General features: G+C 45.9%; 1 protein-coding gene across 1 annotated transcript in view; it reads left to right on the forward strand.

The window, feature by feature from the left end:
- Positions 1–18,693, forward strand: part of LOC139580281 (transmembrane protease serine 9-like) — a 37,951-nt gene extending 19,258 nt beyond the window's left edge. The window contains exons 11-17 of the mRNA XM_071408828.1: positions 14,856–14,876; positions 15,035–15,140; positions 15,366–16,041; positions 16,255–16,420; positions 16,587–16,843; positions 17,349–17,446; positions 17,775–18,693. Of these exons, the coding sequence (XP_071264929.1) occupies positions 14,856–14,876; positions 15,035–15,140; positions 15,366–16,041; positions 16,255–16,420; positions 16,587–16,843; positions 17,349–17,446; positions 17,775–18,131 (1,681 nt within the window). The 3' untranslated portion in view covers positions 18,132–18,693. The remainder of the gene's footprint in view (positions 1–14,855; positions 14,877–15,034; positions 15,141–15,365; positions 16,042–16,254; positions 16,421–16,586; positions 16,844–17,348; positions 17,447–17,774) is intronic.
- The last annotated feature ends 3,967 nt before the right edge of the window (positions 18,694–22,660 follow it).

Raw genomic sequence — 22,660 nt, forward strand, 5'->3', positions numbered from 1 at the left:
GAACCTTGAGCAACAAGGTTAACCAGCTAACTTCCAGAATCTCTAGAAATAACTAGAAATATTGACTTGAAGTTGGCGTGGTATAATTGACTCTACAAGAGCAACCAAGATACACATTAAGCTTTCAATCAACCAAAAAAACTAGGAGTTATATGTGGCTGTTTATCAAAGTAAGCTGCCTAATTTAATTATCCTGCTTTCTGGAATACCCCTCTGACTGTATGCTTAAAGAAGGTACATTGTTGTGTTGACATACTGTGACACTTTGGTGTGAGTGAGGGGGGATTCTTTTTTGTAACTCAGTGAACATTATTTTCACATGTAGCCTTGTGCACTCAATCAATGCCTAGTATAGTGGTGACTAGGGTTGCAAATTCCAGAAACTTTCAAATTCCCTGGTTTTATCGAAATCCTGGTTAGAAGAATCGTGGAGTCAGGAGGGAATAATCAGGAAATCCAGAATCCTCCAACCAGGATTTCTGGAAAATCTGGGAATTTATTGGAAGTGCACAGAATTGTTCAGCCCTAGTGGGGACTATCGTCGCCACTGTTATGTTTCACTCTGAGCTTTTTGTGTGGAGTGAGATGAACTACATTCATTGAATTCTTAGCCACTTTTTTCAGAGGTTTTTCCCAAGTGCAATATATAGATATGTGTGTGTGTGTGTGTGGTCACAAGCATTCTATTATAAAGGCTATCATGGCTAACTACAATGTGGATTTATTATTTATTCTGTGGACTTGTCACTTGCAGTAAAATGTAGCCAACTAATACCATAACATTGCTCTCCTGCTCTTTTCTAGTGTCCATTCCCTGAGCAGTGTGCTTTGATTTTTTTACATTTACAATCACAAACAAAATTATTGGCACCCTTGATAAAGATGGCTGTGTACAAAATAAATAAATAATACAAGTGTATATACTTTTATACTAATACAATTGCTCAGAGAAAGAGGTTTTGTTTAGCAAGTAATTCTTATTATTTCCAAAAGATAGGGGTCAAAATGATTGGCACCCCTGTTTTCAATACTCCTGCACCCTCCCCTTGTGAGGATAACTGCACTAAAACCTTTTTGTAAAATATTTTGAGACTGAAAAACACATTGGGAGGACCATTTCTCAGAATCATTCCAGATCCTTGATATCCTTCATCTGCACTTATGGCCTCTTCAATTCAAACCACAATGGGGTTCAAGTCGGGAGACTGAGATGGCCATTACAGAATGTGGATTTTGATGTGTGCTTGTGGTTATTGTCTTGCTGGAATATCCACTTATAGGCAAGTTTCAGCCTCCTGGTAGAGGTAACCAGGGAGGGAGGTTGCCCTGAGACATGGCCCTCTACTCTGTCTTCCTGTCTCCTACCTTCAGTCTCCTGGTAGAGGTAACCAGGGAGAGAGGGAGCCCTGAGACATGGCCCTCTAATCTGTCTTCCTGTCTCCTACCTTCAGTCTCCTGGTAGAGGTAACCAGGGAGGGAGGTTGCCCTGAGACATGGCCCTCTACTCTGTCTTCCTGTCTCCTACCTTCAGCCTCCTGGTAGAGGTAACCAGGGAGGGAGGGAGCCCTGAGACATGGCCCTCTACTCTGTCTTCCTGTCTCCTACCTTCAGCCTCCTGGTAGAGGTAACCAGGGAGGGAGGGAGCCCTGAGACATGGCCCTCTACTCTGTCTTCCTGTCTCCTACCTTCAGCCTCCTGGTAGAGGTAACCAGGGAGAGAGGTTGCCCTGAGACATGACCCTCTACTCTGTCTTCCTGTCTTCTACCTTCAGCCTCCTGGTAGAGGTAACCAGGGAGAGAGGTTGCCCTGAGACATGACCCTCTACTCTGTCTTCCTGTCTTCTACCTTCAGCCTCCTGGTAGAGGTAACCAGGGAGGGAGGTTGCCCTGAGACATGACCCTCTACTCTGTCTTCCTGTCTTCTACCTTCAGCCTCCTGGTAGAGGTAACCAGGGAGGGAGGTTGCCCTGAGACATGGCCCTCTAATCTGTCTTCCTGTCTCCTACCTTCAGTCTCCTGGTAGAGGTAACCAGGGAGAGAGGTTGCCCTGAGACATGGCCCTCTACTCTGTCTTCCTGTCTTCTACCTTCAGCCTCCTGGTAGAGGTAACCAGTGAGAGAGGGAGCCCTGAGACATGACCCTCTACTCTGTCTTCCTGTATTCTACCTTCAGCCTCCTGGTAGAGGTAACCAGGGAGGGAGGTTGCCCTGAGACATGGCCCTCTACTCTGTCTTCCTGTCTCCTACCTTCAGCCTCCTGGTAGAGGTAACCAGGGAGGGAGGTTGCCCTGAGACATGGCCCTCTAATCTGTCTTCCTGTCTCCTACCTTCAGCCTCCTGGTAGAGGTAACCAGGGAGGGAGGTTGCCCTGAGACATGGCCCTCTAATCTGTCTTCCTGTCTCCTACCTTCAGCCTCCTGGTAGAGGTAACCAGGGAGAGAGGTTGCCCTGAGACATGGCCCTCTAATCTGTCTTCCTGTCTCCTACCTTCAGCCTCCTGGTAGAGGTAACCAGGGAGGGAGGTTGCCCTGAGACATGGCCCTCTAATCTGTCTTCCTGTCTCCTACCTTCAGCCTCCTGGTAGAGGTAACCAGGGAGGGAGGTTGCCCTGAGACATGGCCCTCTACTCTGTCTTCCTGTCTCCTACCTTCAGCCTCCTGGTAGAGGTAACCAGGGAGAGAGGGAGCCCTGAGACATGACCCTCTAATCTGTCTTCCTGTCTCCTACCTTCAGCCTCCTGGTAGAGGTAACCAGGGAGGGAGGTTGCCCTGAGACATGGCCCTCTACTCTGTCTTCCTGTCTCCTACCTTCAGCCTCCTGGTAGAGGTAACCAGGGAGAGGGGGAGCCCTGAGACATGGCCCTCTACTCTGTCTTCCTGTCTCCCAACTTCAGCTACAATGTCTCTCTTTTCTTCTGCTCCATATGTCTCTTTCTCTCTTTCAAAATAATTCCTTCAGCTTTTCCCTCTTTCGCTTCCTTTCCATCTCTCTATACCTTTCATTCACTGTTTCTTTCCTGCCGCTTCTCCTCTTCTCCCTTCTCTCTCACCAGTATCCATCCCCTCCTTGTCCTCCTCCCTCCTCCTCTCTGCCTTACCATAACAGTGTACTGTACCGTAAAAACATTGATGTAACATCCCATTTGTGTACTTGCGTGGCCTACTGTAAGCCACTCAGGGTGGCTGTGGTACTATAACCTTGTAATGTCCCAGGACCATAGGGCAGACCTCTCAGTAAAACATATAGAGTGCTTCCACGATGACATCACCCCCTGACCTCTGACACCACCCTTCAAACGGTGGCCATCTAATTGGGTCGCACGGTAAAACGTCTATACTGTTAACAGGAGAGGAAAACCTAAACAAACACATCAAATCAAATTTATTTATAAAGCCCTTCTTACATCAGCTGATATCTCAGAGTGCTGTACAGAAACCCAGCCTTAAACCCCAAACAGCAAGCAATGCTTGGATGTCTAGATAGAAGCTTATCCTTGTGATTGTAGTCAAAATAAACTATATGTATTGAATGGTTGGTTAATGGTGTGTGTCAGTGGCGGTCAGTGCCATTTAAGATGAAGGAGGACGATTGTTTTTTTAATGAGCATGGCCTTATTTCTATTCCATCATGTTGGATGACTCATTCATATTCCATTCACCCAGCTCAGTGTAACAGCGATAGGTTTAGTTTACTACATGATACTAAAATGTTGCCTATCCCCATCATCACGTTGCTACAACCTAGCCTATGAATGAATGAACATTTACAACGTAGATCCACACAGGTCGAGAGAAAGATTTGAGGTGAGAGGGCACGCACCTCAGGGCGAGTGCGGGGAGAAGGAACAGTGCGTACAGGGCTCTGGATACGCACAGTAAGCTTGGTGCGTGGTGCCGGAACTGGTGGTACCGGGCTGGAGACACGCACCACAGGGAGAGTGCGTGGAGGAGGAACAGAGTTCTGGAGACGCACAGGAAGCCTGGTGCGTGGTGTAGGCACTGGTGTTACTGGGCTGGGGCGAGGAGGTGGAGCCGGATATACCGGACCGTGAAGGCGTACAGGAGCTCTTAAGCACCGAGCCTGCCCAACCTTACCTGGTTTAACGCTCCCCGTAGCCAGGCCAGTGCGGCGAGGTGGAATAGCCCGCACTGGGCTGTGCTGGCGAACCGGGGACACCATGCGTAAGGCTGGTGCCATGTACACCGGTCCGAGGAGACGTACTGGAGACCAGATATGTTGAGCCGGCTTCATGGCACCTGGCTCGATGCCCACTCTAGCCCGGCCGATACGTGGAGCTGGGATGTACCGCACCGGGCTATACACACGTACAGGAGACACCGTGCGCCTTTCCGCACAACACGGTGTCTGCCCGTACTCTCGCTCTCCACGGCAAGCCCGAGAAGTTGGCGCAGGTCTCCTACCTGACTTCGGCACACTTCCCTTTATCCCCCCCCCAAGAAATGTTTGGGGTTTCTTCTCGGGCTTCCTGGCCAGCCGTGTTCCCTCATAACACAGGTTCCCCTTCGCAGCTGCTTCCACTCTCCTAGCTGCCTCCACCTGTTCCCATGGAAGGCGATCCTTACCAGCCAGGATCTCCTCCCATGTGTAGCAACCCTTTCCGTCCAACACGTCCTCCCAAGTCCATTCCTCCTGGTACCGCTGCTGCTGTTGCTGCCGCCCGTAGCCACGCTGCTTGGTCCGAGTTTGGTGGGTGGTTCTGTAACGGCAGCCTTCCTCCTCTTCGTCTGAAGAGGAGGTGTAACAGGGATTGGTCCAAGACGCAGCGTAGCTTGTGCTCAACATGTTTAATTACGAAAGAATAAACGTGAACACTTAACACAATACAAAATAACAAATGTGGCAAACCGATACAGCCCTATCTGGTACAGAGAAAACACAGAGACAGGAAACAACCACCCACAAACCCCAACACAAGCCACCTATATATGATTCCCAATCAGAGACAACACAAAACATCTGCCTCTGATTGAGAACCATATTAGGCCAAACATAGAAACAGACAAACTAGACACACAACATAGAATGCCCACCCAGCTCACGTCCTGACCAACACTAAAACAAGCAAAACACACAAGAACTATGGTCAGAACGTGACACATATTATCTTCGTGAAAAAATACCACTCAAAAAAATCCTGCTTAAGGACTGGTGTTTCACACCCTGTTGTCTTTGGGTTTTTGATGAGTAGTATGCTTAGGACAACCCAACTATGACATCACCCAATTGAAGTTGACCTTTAAAACGGTTAACCCATAACAGTCTAAGCCCTGTGCGTGATCCTTTCCACAGAGGGGTCATATTAGTGTGTAGCCCAAACTGTTCGGACGCTACAGACTGAAGCTGGCAAATCGGCTGTACCAACTTCAGACTAGTCCCAAGATGCTTGTGGGGGTCACAGAGCAAACCGTTCCGACGCTACAGATGATTTTGTGAGAAGACCAATTTTGGGGATGTCTCATGGTCTGACAAACACCGCTCTAGCTCTGTCACCTTCCACAGCAGATGAGGAAGTGCGGCATCGGCAGATGCGGTGAATTGAGACTCATCCAATGCAAATATGTCTAGTTTAAACTAACAGGTGTTTATGCTAATTAGATTTTCATGAAGGCCCAGACATCAACTTTAGGGGCTTCTAAGGTAAGGGATAGGATTAGGGTTTAGTGTAGGTTCTTGTCTTGGGCCTCGGTGGCTAAACTTAGTCAGTGCTCCTAGGCATGGAAAACTCACAGTAAGTATTTGGTGTGTTGATTTTAGTCATGATCATAAAGAATTGCAGACACAGGAACTGGTTCTCTCCTTCACAATTTCATGCACTGCTTTGTTGTCAGGCAATGAAAGATAGCACTGTTAACATCTACATATAACATTTATAAGATACAGTTGTAAAATTACAACTAAATTAGTCTTTTAAAATTACAACTAAATTACAGTAGTAAAATTATTCTAAATTGGCAATGGTGTGATAAAAATTGTGCGGACATTATAACTCTGTAATGGAAACCAAAGAGCTAGGCTTGGGCTAACCATAGATTACAGCATTAGTTATGCATGCTTTGAAGGAAGTGGACAGAGGAGAACATTTTTTGAAGGAAAAGTATGTAAGGGACGTATCACGTGTGTGTCTAGCAGGTAATGTGGTGGGTGGAAGGGAGGAGCTGAGAAAAGACAACATAAGAGAGGGTTGCTTAGGAAGGAAGATTGAGTCCAGGGTACCAACAAGAAAGCATGGCCTTCCTCAGGACTCTTTGTGTGGTGACCATAATGGTGACATTCCTGTCAAAAGGTAAGTAGTACAATTCTCAATTTATCGCTGTCTTTATCCTACAGCGTTCTTCATTTATACTCACCTGGTTTAAAGAAGTTCGCTACTAAGTTTATTTCAGTTTGTATATAAAGACATTTGGACTGAATGAATTAACTGAACTCAAATCGATTTAACACTGCAATATGTAACCTTTTGGGCGACCCAACCAATTTCACATAGAAATGTGAGTTACAGATATCTCATTCTCTTTGAAAGTAAGTCTAAGAAGCGTTTTTGAGTCTTTTACTTTCGGGTTTATACACCAACTTCAAACCGCTGAAAATACAATATTTTGGCTTATGGAAAAGTTATTCTCACCGGTTTAGATTGTGCAATGATTCTCTACACAATGACTGCTTGTTTTGTCAAATAAACTGAAATAAGGTGAACTATAAGAATTCTTGCAACCAGGAAACGTTTGAGCGATTTCTGAGAAATGTAAGAGTTACTGGGTAGGAAGATATGTTTCTTGTGTCTGTTGTCCTATAAGTAGTTGGTGACGGGAAAGCATACCTAGCAGACTCAACTTTCAAGTTCTTCAAGTTAATAAGCCACATGTGTGCAGGTGGACAGGTATGTGTTTTCAAAAGTATTGAGTGAAGCAGAAATACTAATTGATGATATTGAGGAAAGAAGAAAGGTAACAAGTCACACTGATACATCTAGATTCTGGATTATAGTTTACAGGTAGGTCTATGCCAAGTCACACTGATACATCTAGATTCTGGATTATAGTTTACAGGTAGTGTTATGCAGATGAATGAGGACCCAAAAGCGACGTAATAGTAACAGAGTCTTTATTCCAGTATAAAACAAATAATGATTCTCCTGGATATAAATCAATGGTAATCCAAAACAGGAAACTGAAATCCTCTCGTCAATAGAGAGGAACGACTGGAGACGCGACCACAGACTGCAGGTCGCTTCAGGAAGGCACAGGCCGTAGCTGACATAGACACCTGCTCACACGCAGCATCTGAAGAAGGCAAAAGAACACGACAGGGCGGAACAAGGACACAGAAACTGCAAACATCAAACAAGAATCCGACAAGGACAGGAGCGGAAAACAGAGGGAGAAATAGGGACTCTAATCAGAGGGCAAAATAGGGGACAGGTGTGAAAGAGTAAATGAGGTCGTAGGGAGAATGAGAAACAGCTGGGAGCATGAACGGAACGATAGAGAGAGAGAAAGAGAAAGAACCTAATAAGACCAGCAGAGGGAAGCACAGGGACAAGACATGATCAAAGACAACATGACAGTACCCCCCCACTCACCGAGCGCCTCCTGGCGCACTCGAGGAGGAACCCTGGCGGCAACGAAGGAAATCATCGATCAACGAACGGTCCAGCACGTCCCGAGATGGAACCCAACTCCTCTCCTCAGGACCGTAACCCTCCCAATCCACTAAGTACTGGTGACCACGTCCCCGAGAACGCATGTCCATGATCTTCCGTACCTTGTAAATAGGAGCGCCCTCGACAAGGACGGGGGGGGGGGAGGGAAGACGAACGGGGGCGCGAAGAAAAGGCTTGACACAAGAGACATGGAAGACAGGGTGGACGCGACGAAGATGTCGCGGAAGAAGCAGTCGCACAGCGACAGGATTGACGACCTGAGAGACACGGAACGGACCAATGAACCGCGGAGTCAACTTGCGAGAAGCTGTCGTAAGAGGAAGGTTACGAGTGGAAAGCCACACTCTCTGACCGCGACAATACCTAGGACTCTTAATCCTACGTTTATTGGCGGCTCTCACAGTCTGCGCCCTGTAACGGCAAAGTGCAGACCTGACCCTCCTCCAGGTGCGCTCACAACGTTGGACAAAAGCCTGAGCGGAGGGAACGCTGGACTCGGCGAGCTGGGACGAGAACAGAGGAGGCTGGTAGCCAAGACTACTCTGAAACGGGGACAGCCCGGTAGCAGACGAAGGAAGCGAGTTGTGAGCGTACTCAGCCCAGGGGAGCTGTTCTGCCCAAGACGCAGGGTTTCGAAACGAAAGGCTGCGTAAAATGCGACCAATCGACTGATTGGCCCTTTCTGCTTGACCGTTAGACTGGGGATGAAACCCGGAAGAGAGACTGACGGAAGCACCAATCAAACGACAGAACTCCCTCCAAAACTGTGACGTGAATTGCGGACCTCTGTCTGAAACGGCGTCTAACGGGAGGCCATGAATTCTGAACACATTCTCAATGATGATTTGTGCCGTCTCCTTAGCGGAAGGAAGCTTAGCGAGGGGAATGAAATGTGCCGCCTTAGAGAACCTATCGATAACCGTAAGAATCACAGTCTTCCCCGCAGACGAAGGCAGACCGGTAATAAAGTCTAAGGCGATGTGAGACCATGGTCGAGAAGGAATGGGAAGCGGTCTGAGACGACCGGCAGGAGGAGAGTTACCTGACTTAGTCTGCGCGCAGTCCGAACAAGCAGCCACGAAACGACGCGTGTCCCGCTCCTGAGTAGGCCACCAAAACCGCTGGCGAATAGAAGCAAGCGTACCCCGAACGCCGGGGTGGCCAGCTAACTTGGCAGAGTGAGCCCACTGAAGAACAGCCAGACGAGTAGAGACAGGAACGAACAGAAGGTTACTAGGACAAGCGCGCGGCGACGCAGTGTGAGTGAGTGCTTGCTTTACCTGTCTCTCAATTCCCCAGACAGTCAACCCGACAACACGCCCTTCAGGGAGAATCCCCTCGGGGTCGGTAGAAGCCACAGAAGAACTAAAGAGACGGGATAAGGCATCAGGCTTGGTGTTCTTATTTCCCGGACGATAGGAAATCACGAACTCGAAACGAGCGAAAAACAACGACCAACGAGCTTGACGTGCATTAAGTCGTTTGGCCGAACGGATGTACTCAAGGTTCTTATGGTCAGTCCAAACGACAAAAGGGACGGTCGCCCCCTCCAACCACTGTCGCCATTCGCCTATGGCTAAGCGGATGGCGAGCAGTTCGCGGTTACCCACATCATAGTTGCGTTCCGATGGCGACAGGCGATGAGAAAAGTAAGCGCAAGGATGGACCTTATCGTCAGACTGGAAGCGCTGAGACAGAATGGCTCCCACGCCCACCTCTGAAGCGTCAACCTCGACAATGAATTGTTTAGTGACGTCAGGAGTAACAAGGATAGGAGCGGATGTAAAACGCTTCTTGAGGAGATCAAAAGCTCCCTGGGCGGAACCGGACCACTTAAAGCAAGTCTTGACAGAAGTCAGAGCGGTGAGAGGGGCAGCCACTTGACCGAAATTACGAATGAAACGCCGATAGAAATTAGCGAAACCGAGAAAACGCTGCAACTCGACACGTGACTTAGGGACGGGCCAATCGCTGACAGCCTGGACCTTAGCGGGATCCATCTGAATGCCTTCAGCGGAAATAACAGAACCGAGAAAAGTGACAGAGGAGACATGAAAGGCACACTTCTCAGCCTTCACGTAGAGACAATTCTCTAAAAGGCGCTGGAGTACACGTCGAACGTGCTGAACATGAATCTCGAGTGACGGTGAAAAAATCAGGATATCGTCAAGGTAAACGAAAACAAAAATGTTCAGCATGTCTCTCAGTACATCATTAACTAATGCCTGAAAGACAGCTGGAGCATTAGCGAGACCGAACGGCAGAACCCGGTATTCAAAATGCCCTAACGGAGTGTTAAACGCCGTTTTCCACTCGTCCCCCTCTCTGATGCGTACGAGATGGTAAGCGTTACGAAGGTCCAACTTAGTAAAGCACCTGGCTCCCTGCAAAATCTCGAAGGCTGACGACATAAGGGGAAGCGGATAACGATTCTTAACCGTTATGTCATTCAGCCCTCGATAATCCACGCAGGGGCGCAGAGTACCGTCCTTCTTCTTAACAAAGAAAAATCCCGCTCCGGCGGGAGAGGAAGAAGGCACCACGGTACCGGCGTCGAGAGAAACAGACAGATAATCCTCGAGAGCCTTACGTTCGGGAGCCGACAGAGAGTATAGTCTACCCCGAGGGGGAGTGGTCCCCGGAAGGAGATCAATACAACAATCATACGACCGGTGAGGAGGAAGGGAGCTGGCTCTGGACCGACTGAAGACCGTGCGCAGATCATGATATTCCTCCGGCACTCCTGTCAAATCACCAGGTTCCTCCTGAGTAGAGGGGACAGAAGACACAGGAGGGATAGCAGACATTAAACACTTCACATGACAAGAAACGTTCCAGGATAGAATAGAATTACTAGACCAATTAATAGAAGGATTATGACATACTAGCCAGGGATGACCCAAAACAACAGGTGTAAAAGGTGAACGAAAAATCAAAAAGGAAATGGTCTCACTGTGGTTACCAGATACTGTGAGGGTTAAAGGTAGTGTCTCACATCTGATACTGGGGAGAAGACTACCATCTAAGGCGAACATGGGCGTGGGCTTCCCTAACTGTCTGAGGGGAATGTCATGTTTCCGAGCCCATGCTTCGTCCATAAAACAACCCTCAGCCCCTGAGTCTATCAAGGCACTGCAGGAAGCAGCCGAACCGGTCCAGCGTAGATGGACCGACAAGGTAGTACAGGATCTTGATGGAGAGACCTGAGTAGTAGCGCTCACCAGTAGCCCTCCGCTTACTGATGAGCTCTGGCTTTTACTGGACATGACATGACAAAATGTCCAGCAGAACCGCAATAGAGGCAAAGGCGGTTGGTGATTCTCCGTTCCCTCTCCTTAGTCGAGATGCGAATACCTCCCAGCTGCATGGGCTCAGTCTCTGAGCCGGTGGGAGGAGATGGTTGAGATGCGGAGAGGGGAAACACCGTTAACGCGAGCTCTCTTTCACGAGCTCGGTGACGAAGATCTACCCGTCGTTCTATGCGGATGGCGAGTGCAATCAAAGAGTCCACGCTGGAAGGAACCTCCCGGGAGAGAATCTCATCCTTAACCTCAGCGTGGAGTCCCTCCAGAAAACGAGCGAGCAACGCCGGCTCGTTCCAGTCACTGGATGCAGCCAGAGTGCGAAACTCTATAGAGTAATCCGTTATGGATCGATCACCTTGACATAGGGAAGCCAGGGCCCTGGAAGCCTCCTTCCCAAAAACTGAACGATCAAAAACCCGTATCATCTCCTCTCTAAAGTTCTGATAAACGTTAGAACACTCAGCCCTAGCCTCCCAGATAGCTGTGCCCCACTCCCGAGCCCGACCAGTAAGGAGTGATATGACGTAAGCGATCCGAGCTCTCTCTCTTGAGTATGTGTTGGGCTGGAGAGAGAACACAATATCACACTGGGTGAGAAAGGAGCGACACTCAGTGGGCTGCCCAGAGTAACATGGTGGGTTATTAACCCTAGGTTCCGGAGACTCGGAAGACCAGGAAGTAGCTGGTGGCACGAGACGAAGACTCTGAAACTGTCCTGACAGGTCGGAGACCTGAGTGGCCAGGGTCTCAACGGCATGACGAGCAGCAGACAATTCCTGCTCGTGTCTGCCGAGCATTGCTCCCTGGAACTTGACGGCAGTGTTGAGAGAATCCGTAGTCGCTGGGTCCATCTTGGTCGGATTCTTCTGTTATGCAGATGAATGAGGACCCAAAAGCGACGTAATAGTAACAGAGTCTTTATTCCAGTATAAAACAAATAATGATTCTCCTGGATATAAATCAATGGTAATCCAAAACAGGAAACTGAAATCCTCTCGTCAATAGAGAGGAACGACTGGAGACGCGACCACAGACTGCAGGTCGCTTCAGGAAGGCACAGGCCGTAGCTGACATAGACACCTGCTCACACGCAGCATCTGAAGAAGGCAAAAGAACACGACAGGGCGGAACAAGGACACAGAAACTGCAAACATCAAACAAGAATCCGACAAGGACAGGAGCGGAAAACAGAGGGAGAAATAGGGACTCTAATCAGAGGGCAAAATAGGGGACAGGTGTGAAAGAGTAAATGAGGTCGTAGGGAGAATGAGAAACAGCTGGGAGCATGAACGGAACGATAGAGAGAGAGAAAGAGAAAGAACCTAATAAGACCAGCAGAGGGAAGCACAGGGACAAGACATGATCAAAGACAACATGACAGGTAGGTCTATGCCAAGTCACACTGATACATCTAGATTCTGGATTATAGTTTACAGGTAGGTCTATGCCAAGTCACACTGATACATCTAGATTCTGGATTATAGTTTACAGGTAGGTCTATGCCAAGTCACACTGATACATCTAGATTCTGGAGTATAGTTTACAGGTAGGTCTATGCCAAGTCACACTGATACATCTAGATTCTGGAGTATAGTTTACAGGTAGGCCTATGCCAAGTCACACTGATACATCTAGATTCTGGATTATAGTTTACAGGTAGGTCTATGCGTTTTCAAAAGTGTTGAGTAAATTGGAGCCGAGGAGGTCTTAGCCAAGCAGTTCAACATCTAGCTAAGATGTTTGGTGCAGTATTTCTCATGTGAAAAAATGTGCATGAAAACTAGTCATTTCTCATTAAATGACAGCAAACACTTCCCACTGGGCAAAAACTGGTTGAATCAACATTGTTTTCACGTCATTTCAACCCAGACAGTCAAAGTGATGTTGATCAATGTAAAAAAGTAAACATCATATTTTTTTTCACCCAACTTTTAACCTTAATCCAAAAACATGGTGATGTTATTGTTGATTTCACGTTGTATTCACGTTAGTTGACAATTCAACCAAAGTAAATCCAAACTAGACATTGAACTGACGTCTGTGCCCAGTGGGTTCATGTTTCCACTCCTACTAGGAGTAGTACGTTTGACCAGTCACCGACAAAAGGGCGTAGACGTCAACTACCGAACTTCGACTTGCCTCAATCATTTTTTGGTGTGCACGAACAGCCGGAAAAAAACTGCCTAAGACCAAAACAAAAACGTCATAATATATGACTATTTTGGCTGGGAACATACGGTAAGAAAACCTCTACGGGATTGGTGTCCCCCCGAAGGGACGGTTGAGCTAACGTGCGCTAATGTGATTAGCATGACGTTGTAAGTAACAAGAAAATTTCCCAGGACACGGACATATCTGATATGGACAGAATACCATGCTATTGTTTGAGGAGAGTGCACAGTTATGTACTTGAAAACGTATCAATAAACCAATTAGGCACATTTAGGCAGACATTATACAATATTTTGAAACAGTAATGCAATGGTTCATTGGATCAGTGTAGAACATTGTGCACATACACTGCTGCCATCTAGTGGCCAAAATCAAAATTGTGCCAAAACTGCAATAATACATTGTGGCCTTTCTCTTGCATTTCAAAGATGATAAAAAAATGCATGTTATTTTCTTTGTATTATCTTTTACCAGATCTAATGTGTTATATTCTCCTAGATTCCCACAAACCTCAATGTTAGCTTTCAAATGGTATCAAGAATATGCATATCCTTGCTTCAAATCAAATCAAAGTTTATTTGTCACGTGCGCCGAATACAACAGGTTGAGTACAACGTGAAATATTTACTTACAAGTCCTAACAAGCAGTGTAATTTTTAATAAAAAATTGGTATTTGGTAAACAATAGATAAGTAAAGAAATACAATAAAAAGCTGTAAAATGACAGTGAAAATAACAGTAGCGAGGCCAGCTACAGAGTCAATGTGCGGGGGCACCGGTTAGTTGGGCTAATTGAGGTAATATGTACATGTAGGTACAGTTAAAGTGACTATGCATAGATGATAAACAGAGAGTAGCAGCAGCGTAAAAGAGGGTTGGCGGGACACAATGCAAATAGTCCGGGTTGCCAATGTGCGGGGGCACCAGTTAGTCGTGCTATGACAGGGATTTTGGCCTTGTCGAGCGTCTGAAGTACATCCTGTGCGTCCTGCTTGTTGAAGAAAAAATCTTTGTCTAATCCGAGGTGAGGGATCGCTGTCGTGATATCCAGAAGCTCTTTTTGCCGTAAGATACGGTGGGAGAAACATTATGTACAAAATAATTTACAAATAATATGAGAAAAAAACCACATAATAGCACAATTGGTTTGTCGCCTGTAAAACGGCTGCCATTTCTTCCGCCGCCATCTTCAGGTCCTGAGCTACAGGCAGTTAGATTTGGGTATGATCCTTAAGAGGTTTAACAATCAGTGTGTTATAACAATTGGTACTTATGCTGACGTCAGTCGGTATGTTCACTCTGATCAGTATGGGACAGTATGCACACTCTTAGAAAACAATAGTTCCAAAAGGGTTCTTTGGCTGTCCCCATGGCAGACCCTTTGAAGAACCCTTTTAGGTTCCACAGAGAACCCTCTTGGGTACCATATAGAACTGTCTGTGGAAAGGGTTCTACCTGGAACCCAAAAGGGTTCTTCAAAGAGTTCTGCCATGGGGACAGGCAAAGAACCCTTTTGGAACTATTTTTTTCTAAGAGTGTGCATACTGTCCCATACTAATCAGAGTGAACATACCGACTGACGTCAGCATAAGTACCAATTGTTATAACACATTGTTATGTACCCAGTGAAAATGCCAGGGTTTGGATAACCTTTGTTAAGGATTAAGGAATTTCCTTTTCTTTCTGTCTTGTATTTCAGGCTCTCATTCACAGCTGAATGGTAAGTCCTTTTCACCAATAACAGATATTCTCTAAACACGATTAAAACCTTTTATAATGCACTGTTTACACCAATGTGACCTATTCAACAAAAACCTTCCAAATAACCCATCATTCTCTATCTCTGTTAGTGTGCGGAACCCCTCCTCTTAACACTAGGATCGTGGGGGGTCAGGACGCTCCTGCAGGGAGTTGGCCATGGCAGGCCAGTCTTCACAGATTAGGCAGCCATTTTTGTGGGGGATCCCTCATCAACAAAGAGTGGGTATTGACTGCTGCTCACTGCTTTCCCAGGTAAGGATTTGTAGGATTGTGGGATACATTTAACCCAAACACCAAACTCAACAGTTCCACTCTTTTAAAAACAATACTGTTACATTTTTATATATTTACTCTCTCAGTACCAGTACATCAAATGTGGTGGTCTACCTGGGTCGTATGTTTCATAAGAAAATCTAATCTCAGTGACTGTAAATCTGTCAATGCATAGGGGGACTCAGGAGGTCCAATGGTGAGCAAACAGGGTATTCGCTGGATCCAGTCTGGCGTTGTGAGTTTCGGCTACGGGTGTGCACAGGCAAATCTCCCAGGAGTGTACGCAAGGGTGTCTCAGTACCAGACCTGGATCAACACCCAGATCACCAGTGACCAGCCAGGCTACGTCACCTTCTCCTCCAGTGGGACTGATTCTGACCTCAGTGTCTCCTGTACTGGTCTTCCAGCCCCAGCCACCACCATAACTGCCCCTAAAACCACCACAACTGCCCTTGTGACCAAAGCTGCCTCGACGACCAACACAACTGCTCCATCCATTACCACCACACCTATGACCACAACTGCCCCTAAAACCACAACTGCCCTTGTGACCAAAGCTGCCTCGACGACCAACACAACTGCTCCATCCATTACCACCACACCTATGACCACAACTGCCCCTAAAACCACCACAACTGCCCTTGTGACCAAAGCTGCCTCGACGACCAACACAACTGCTCCATCCATTACCACCACACCTATGACCACAACTGCCCCTAAAACCACCACAACTGCCCTTGTGACCAAAGCTGCCTCGACGACCAACACAACTGCTCCATCCATTACCACCACACCTATGACCACAACTGCCCCTAAAACCACCACAACTGTCCCTAAAACCACTCCTGAACGTAAGTGGATTTACTTCCCTCTGTGAAACACACAAATTGCTGCCTCCTCTTGTAGCCACACCCATCTGTTACTCCTGTTGTAGCTATAGCCAACGTATCTGTAACTCTCCATTTGACCACATCCAAACGTTAGTGTTTATCCCTCTCTTTAAATCTACACTCAGCCAAAAGTCAGTCCTGACTTCTGTAGCGCTTCTCTCCCTGTTTCTGCAGCCGTGGTGTGCGGCAGTGCCTCTTTGAACTCCCTTACTGGTGGGGGCTTGGCCTCAGGGGGATCCTGGCCCTGGATAGCCAGTCTACAGACAAACGGAACACACGTCTGCGGGGGCACAATGGTGGCAGAGGACTATGTCATGAGCGATGCTGGGTGCTTCTCCAGGTAACACACTCCACTTGTATGTAAACGGGTGAGTTGGTCAGATGCATATGGTCAGATCTCCATCACTTGGTGTCTTGGTGCTCAAGTTGAAACAAGGACCTATTACGTAGAAGGTATCGGTAATGCCAAGCTAAAGTTCCCCAACTTCACTATTCCCACTTCCCAGTCAGTCCAACGCCTCTCAGTGGACCGTGATCATGGGTCGTCTAAAGCAGAACGGCTCCAACCCCAACGAGGTAACCCTTAAAGTCATCAACATCACCATGAGCAACTTGACGGCCAACAACGTGGCAATCCTCAGACTGGCCAGCCAACACACATTGTCTGACTACATCCAGCCCATCTGTGTGGACCAGGGAAGCAGCACCTTCAGCATAGGGACTCGGTGCTGGGTGGCTGGCTGGGGCAGGGGCCAGGGTGGAGGTGAGTCAGTGTGTAATACTGGAACAGACTAACACTTCTGGCATGCCTCTGAAACTAAGCAGGGTTGGTCCTGGATGGGAGACCAGATGCTGCTGGAAGTGGTGTTGGAGGGCCAGTAGGAGGCACTCTTTCCTCTGGTCATAAGAAAATAATATCCCAATGCCCCAGGGCAGTGATTCGGGACATTGCCGTGTGTAGGGCGGGACTTTAAACAAGTGTCCTGACTCTCTGTGGTCACTAAAGATCCCATGGCACCTATCGTAATAGTAGGGTTGTTAACCCTGATGTCCTCACTAAATTCGCAATCTGACCATCATGGCCACCTAATCATCCCCAGCTTCCAATTGGCTCATTCATCCTCTCTCCCCTGTAACTATTCCCCAGGGCATTGCTGTAGATGAGAATGTGTTCTCAGTCAACTTACCTGATCAAATAAATGTGTTCTTTCTGTTTGGTCAACTTGTGATTTTCGTCCTCTATTTCTCTATTCTGTGTCGTTCCTTAGCCGAACAGAACTTGGAGCAGTCCCAGACCTCTGTGGTGGATTGTGGGAGCTCTGGCTCCTCTGATAACATCTGCACTTCTGCCTTGGACCTTCGACAGGTACAGATGGGTCCGACAAACAAAGCAAACGCACAATAACGGGTTTCAAATGTCGACTCAGAAGTGTCAACTGGTGTACAGCAAGGATGGTTGCATTATGTCTGTTTAGCTATTGAGGATAGCTCTGCAACTGTTTGACTTTGGCATCTCCAGATTTGACGTCAGCAGAGCCTGCCTGATGGTAGGACATTTAGATCCACCTAGTGAGGACAGTCCCAAGTTTCATAATGATCTTCCAGTAGCTTGGTAGGCAACCAGTCTGGCTGTCTATCTGACATGACAATGCTGACCTCTCCCCCCGTGTGTTCGTTCTTCTCTCTCCCCTCAGGGTGAAGGGGGTGGTCCTCTGATGTGTAAGCAGGGTGATGCATGGTACCAAGCTGCTGTGTTGACTGTCAACAGCAGCAATAAGACCAGCTCCAGCAAAACACGATGGAGCCAGAGTCCTCGCTCCTCCAACATCCAGGTCTTCACCAAAACCGCTCGCTTCCAGAGCTTCCTTCAGACCACTGTGGGCACGTTCCCTTCACCCGTCACAGCCAGAACCCCCGTCAATAACACCAACACTGCCAACAGCACAACTGTCAGTGCAACTACCAGTGGGGTAACTCTGGCCCACTCATCCCTGGTCCTGCTCTTCTTGTCTCTCCTCTCTCTCCTACTGTCTCTCGGTCAAGCCAGGTGACGCTGAGGAGTCACCTTCATGTAAACCTCTGGCAATAGGGTCTAAATGTGCTCTGTTTGAAGTATGTACCCTTGCGCTTTATATATTGCAGCTTAGAATGTTTTGGTGAGTTTAATCTTGGTTATCCCAGAACTAAAATCTTGCGTAATTTGGTCAGCTGCGTGATTTATTTCTGGGTCCATGTGTTTCAAATTGAGAGTTTGGGTTTGCGATGTCTCCATCCTTTGCAAAAGGAAACTCTCAGCCAAAGCACTGAAATTTAAGCATCGCCTTCGCCCAATCCTGATAGGTCCAAATTATCAGTAAGGAAAACATAAACATTGTAACTACTGCTGCTCGTTATCCTATGCAGAAGGTTTATCTCATCTAATTGTTTATTTATTCTGACTGGATTGAAATATGAAACTACCACTAATCAGTTCACAAGTATTCTCTCTTTGTAGTCTATTATCAAGTCTATGCAGGTCAGTTTTTCATGTTATGAGACAGATCAGGAAATTATTTATTTAAATGTAATGACTTGATCTACTGTTGCATCTGGAAATTAAAATGATGAATTGTCTAGTTATTTTTTTATTTCCAATAAACAGCAGAATTTATATAGACTAGACACCACACAACATTTGTGTAAATGTTGTAGTGCAGCCAAACGATTGTGTCAAAAGTGTTTTATATCAGTTGTACAACCTGAGTGATTACTATAGGTCATAGATTATATTCAACTTGAAAATGTCATCTTTAAATCCGTATTGAGAGTTACATTACAGTATATCCTTTATATAAACAAAAATACAGAATCATTTTAACAATAGAAGAGCAATATCTGTCTCGGTAATGTCCTTTATCTGTCTCGGTAATATCCTTTATCTGTTTCGGTAATGTCCTTTGATAGCTGTCTCGGTCATGTCCTTTGATAGCTGTCTCGGTCATGTCCTTTGACAGCTGTCTCGGTCATGTCCTTTGACAGCTGTCTCGGTCATGTCCTTTGACAGCTGTCTCGGTCATGTCCTTTGACAGCTGTCTCGGTCATGTCCTTTGACAGCTGTCTCGGTCATGTCCTTTGATATGTGTCTCTGTCATGTCCTTTGACAGCTGTCTCGGTCATGTCCTTTGATAGCTGTCTCGGTCATGTCCTTTCACATCTGTCTCGGTCATGTCCTTTGATATGTGTCTCGGTCATGTCCTTTGATAGCTGTCTCGGTCATGTCCTTTGATAGCTGTCTCGGTAATGTCCTTGATGAGCTCCAGCCTGTGTCGGATCAATGGTCGTCCCAGTCAAAGGAAGAGAAGTCTCCACACTGTAGGAGCTAACTGTGGGAAATGTCCACCTGCTCCAATACACCACACACACTCACAATATATGAGAAACACACAGGACACAAATAAGAAAAACATAAGACACACACACAATATATAATAAAAGCATGCAGGCGCACACACACAAACTTTGACTCACATGTTCAGTGTTGCTGTTAAGAGGTCTGTGTGTAGCTTGAGTAGAGGAGTCAGGCGCAGGACAGCAGATATGAGTAAATAAACGTCATTTACTCAAAATAGGCAAATACAATACAATAATGCAAGTCCACATAACGGACCGTATAACATACAAACAATCACTCACAAACAAACATGGGGGAACAGAGGTTTAAATAATGAACAAGTAATTAGGGGATTGAAATCGGGTATGTAAGACAAAGACAAAACAAATGGAAAATGAAAAGTGGATCCGCGATGGCTAGAAGGCCGGTGACGCCAAACACCGCCCGAACAAGGAGAGGGACCGACTTCGGCGGAAGTCGTGACAGTTGCAGCCTATTGCTTTGATCCTATTGCTCTGAAAGTGATCAATTAAAACAAAAAAATATGTACTTCTAGCGATTTCAAAATGTATATAATTATTCAAATCACTATTAGTCAGTATCATCTTCTAATATACAGATGTAAGCCCCTTTCTTTCCAATATATTTATCCCTCTCATTGATTATTTAAGCATTAAGGCACCTGGGGATTATCGTGTGACAACTCGATTTCGCCTTGGGCCTAAGAACAGCCCTTAGTCGGGAGTTATCACACGATAATCCCCGGGTTTGAGGGCATTATTGCTTTATAAAACGGTTGGCAACATACAGTGAGCTCCAACAGTATTGGGACAGTGACAAATATGTTGTTTTGGCTCTGTACTCCAGCACTTTGGATTTTAAATTATATAAAGTACAGACTGTCAGCTTTCATTTAAGGCTATTTTCAGCACTTGTTGTACATAGTCCCCCCATTTTAGGGGCCCAAAAGTATTGGGACAAATTCAGTTATATGTGTATTAAAGTAGGGAAAAGTGAAGTATTTGGTCCCAATTTTCATAAAAAGCAATGACTACATCAAGCTTTTGACTCCAAAAAAATGTTGGATGCATTTGCTGTTTGTTTTGGTTGCGTTTCCAAATATTTTGTGCCCAATAGAAATTAATGGTAAATAATGTATTGTGTCATTTTGGAGTAACTTTTATTGTAACTTTTAATAGAATATGTTTCTAAACACTTCTACATTAATGTGGATAATCCGTAATGAATCGTGAATAATGAGTGAGAAAGTTAGACACACAAATATCAGACCCTCAAGACATGCTAACCTCTCACCATTACAATAACAGGGGAGGTTAGCATTTTATATCATACCGCCAAGACATGCTAACCTCTCACCATTACAATAACAGGGGAGGTTAGCATTTTATATCATACCCTCAAGACACGCTAACCTCTCACCATTACAATAACAGGGAGGTTAGCATTTTATATCATACCGCCAAGACATGCTAACCTCTCACCATTACAATAACAGGGGAGGTTAGCATTTTATATCATACCCTCAAGACATGCTAACCTCTCACCATTACAATAACAGGGGAGGTTAGCATTTTATATCATACCGCCAAGACATGCTAACCTCTCACCATTACAATAACAGGGGAGGTTAGCATTTTTGGGGGGGTATGATATTTGTGCATCTAACTTTCTCACTAATCATGATTCATTCCGGATTATCCGTAATCATAGTAGCATCCACATTCATGTTGAAGTGTTTAGGGACTGGTCGAAATTTACGCAATTGTTACCCGTAGGAAAATGGGGAGGGTCATGCTTTTTCATTTTCAGTCAGGGGGAGTGTTTAGTTTTTTTATTTCGTCGAGGGGAGGGTCATGTAATTTGTAATAGATAAAATGTCAGTATTTGTCAGCATTTTGGAATTTAGTTATTGAATTCTACTATGTGTAGAGACATAATTTATAGATCGGCAGGTAAGGGTGCTCTCGAGAGGCTAGATGTTCTTTACCATTTGGCCATCAGATTTGCCACCAATGCTCCGTATAGGATGCATTTGCTGTTTGTTTTGGTTGCGTTTCCAAATATTTTGTGCCCAATAGAAATTAATGGTAAATAATGTATTGTGTCATTTTGGAGTAACTTTTATTGTAACTTTTAATAGAATATGTTTCTAAACACTTCTACATTAATGTGGATAATCCGTAATGAATCGTGAATAATGAGTGAGAAAGTTAGACACACAAATAGCATTTTTGGGGGTGTATGATATTTGTGCATCTAACTTTCTCACTAATCATGATTCATTCCGGATTATCCGTAATCATAGTAGCATCCACATTCATGTTGAAGTGTTTAGGGACTGGTCGAAATTTACGCAATTGTTACCCGTAGGAAAATGGGGAGGGTCATGCTTTTTCATTTTCAGTCAGGGGGAGTGTTTAGTTTTTTTATTTCGTCGAGGGGAGGGTCATGTAATTTGTAATAGATAAAATGTCAGTATTTGTCAGCATTTTGGAATTTAGTTATTGAATTCTACTATGTGTAGAGACATAATTTATAGATCGGCAGGTAAGGGTGCTCTCGAGAGGCTAGATGTTCTTTACCATTTGGCCATCAGATTTGCCACCAATGCTCCGTATAGGACACATCACTGCACTTCACTGCACTCTACTCCTCTGTAAAGTGGTCATCTCTGTATACCCGTCGCAAGACCCACTGGTTGATGCTTATTTATAAAACCCTCTTAGGCCTCACTCCCCCCTATCTGAGATATCTACTGCAGCCCTCATACTCCACATACAACACCCGTTCTGCCAGTCACATTCTGTTGAAGGTCCCCAAAGCACACACATCCCTGGGTCGCTCCTCTTTTCAGTTCGCTGCAGCTAGCGACTGGAACGAGCTGCAACAAACACTCGAACTGGACAATTTTATCTCAATCTCTTCATTCAAAGACTCAATCATGGACACTCTTACTGACAGTTGTGGCTGCTTTGTGTGATGTATTGTTGTGTCTACCTTCTTGACCTTTGTGCTGTTGTCTGTGCCCAATAATGTTTGTACCATGTTTTGTGCTGCTACCATGTTGTGTTGCTACCATGTTGTTATGTTGTGTTGCTACCATGCTGTGTTATGTGTTGCTGCCTTGCTATATTGTTGTCTTAGGTCTCTCTTTATGTAGTGTTGTGTTGTCTCTCTTGTTGTGATGTG

Source organism: Salvelinus alpinus, chromosome 7, assembly GCF_045679555.1.
Source record: "Salvelinus alpinus chromosome 7, SLU_Salpinus.1, whole genome shotgun sequence".
NCBI classification, from domain to species: Eukaryota; Metazoa; Chordata; class Actinopteri; order Salmoniformes; family Salmonidae; genus Salvelinus; species Salvelinus alpinus.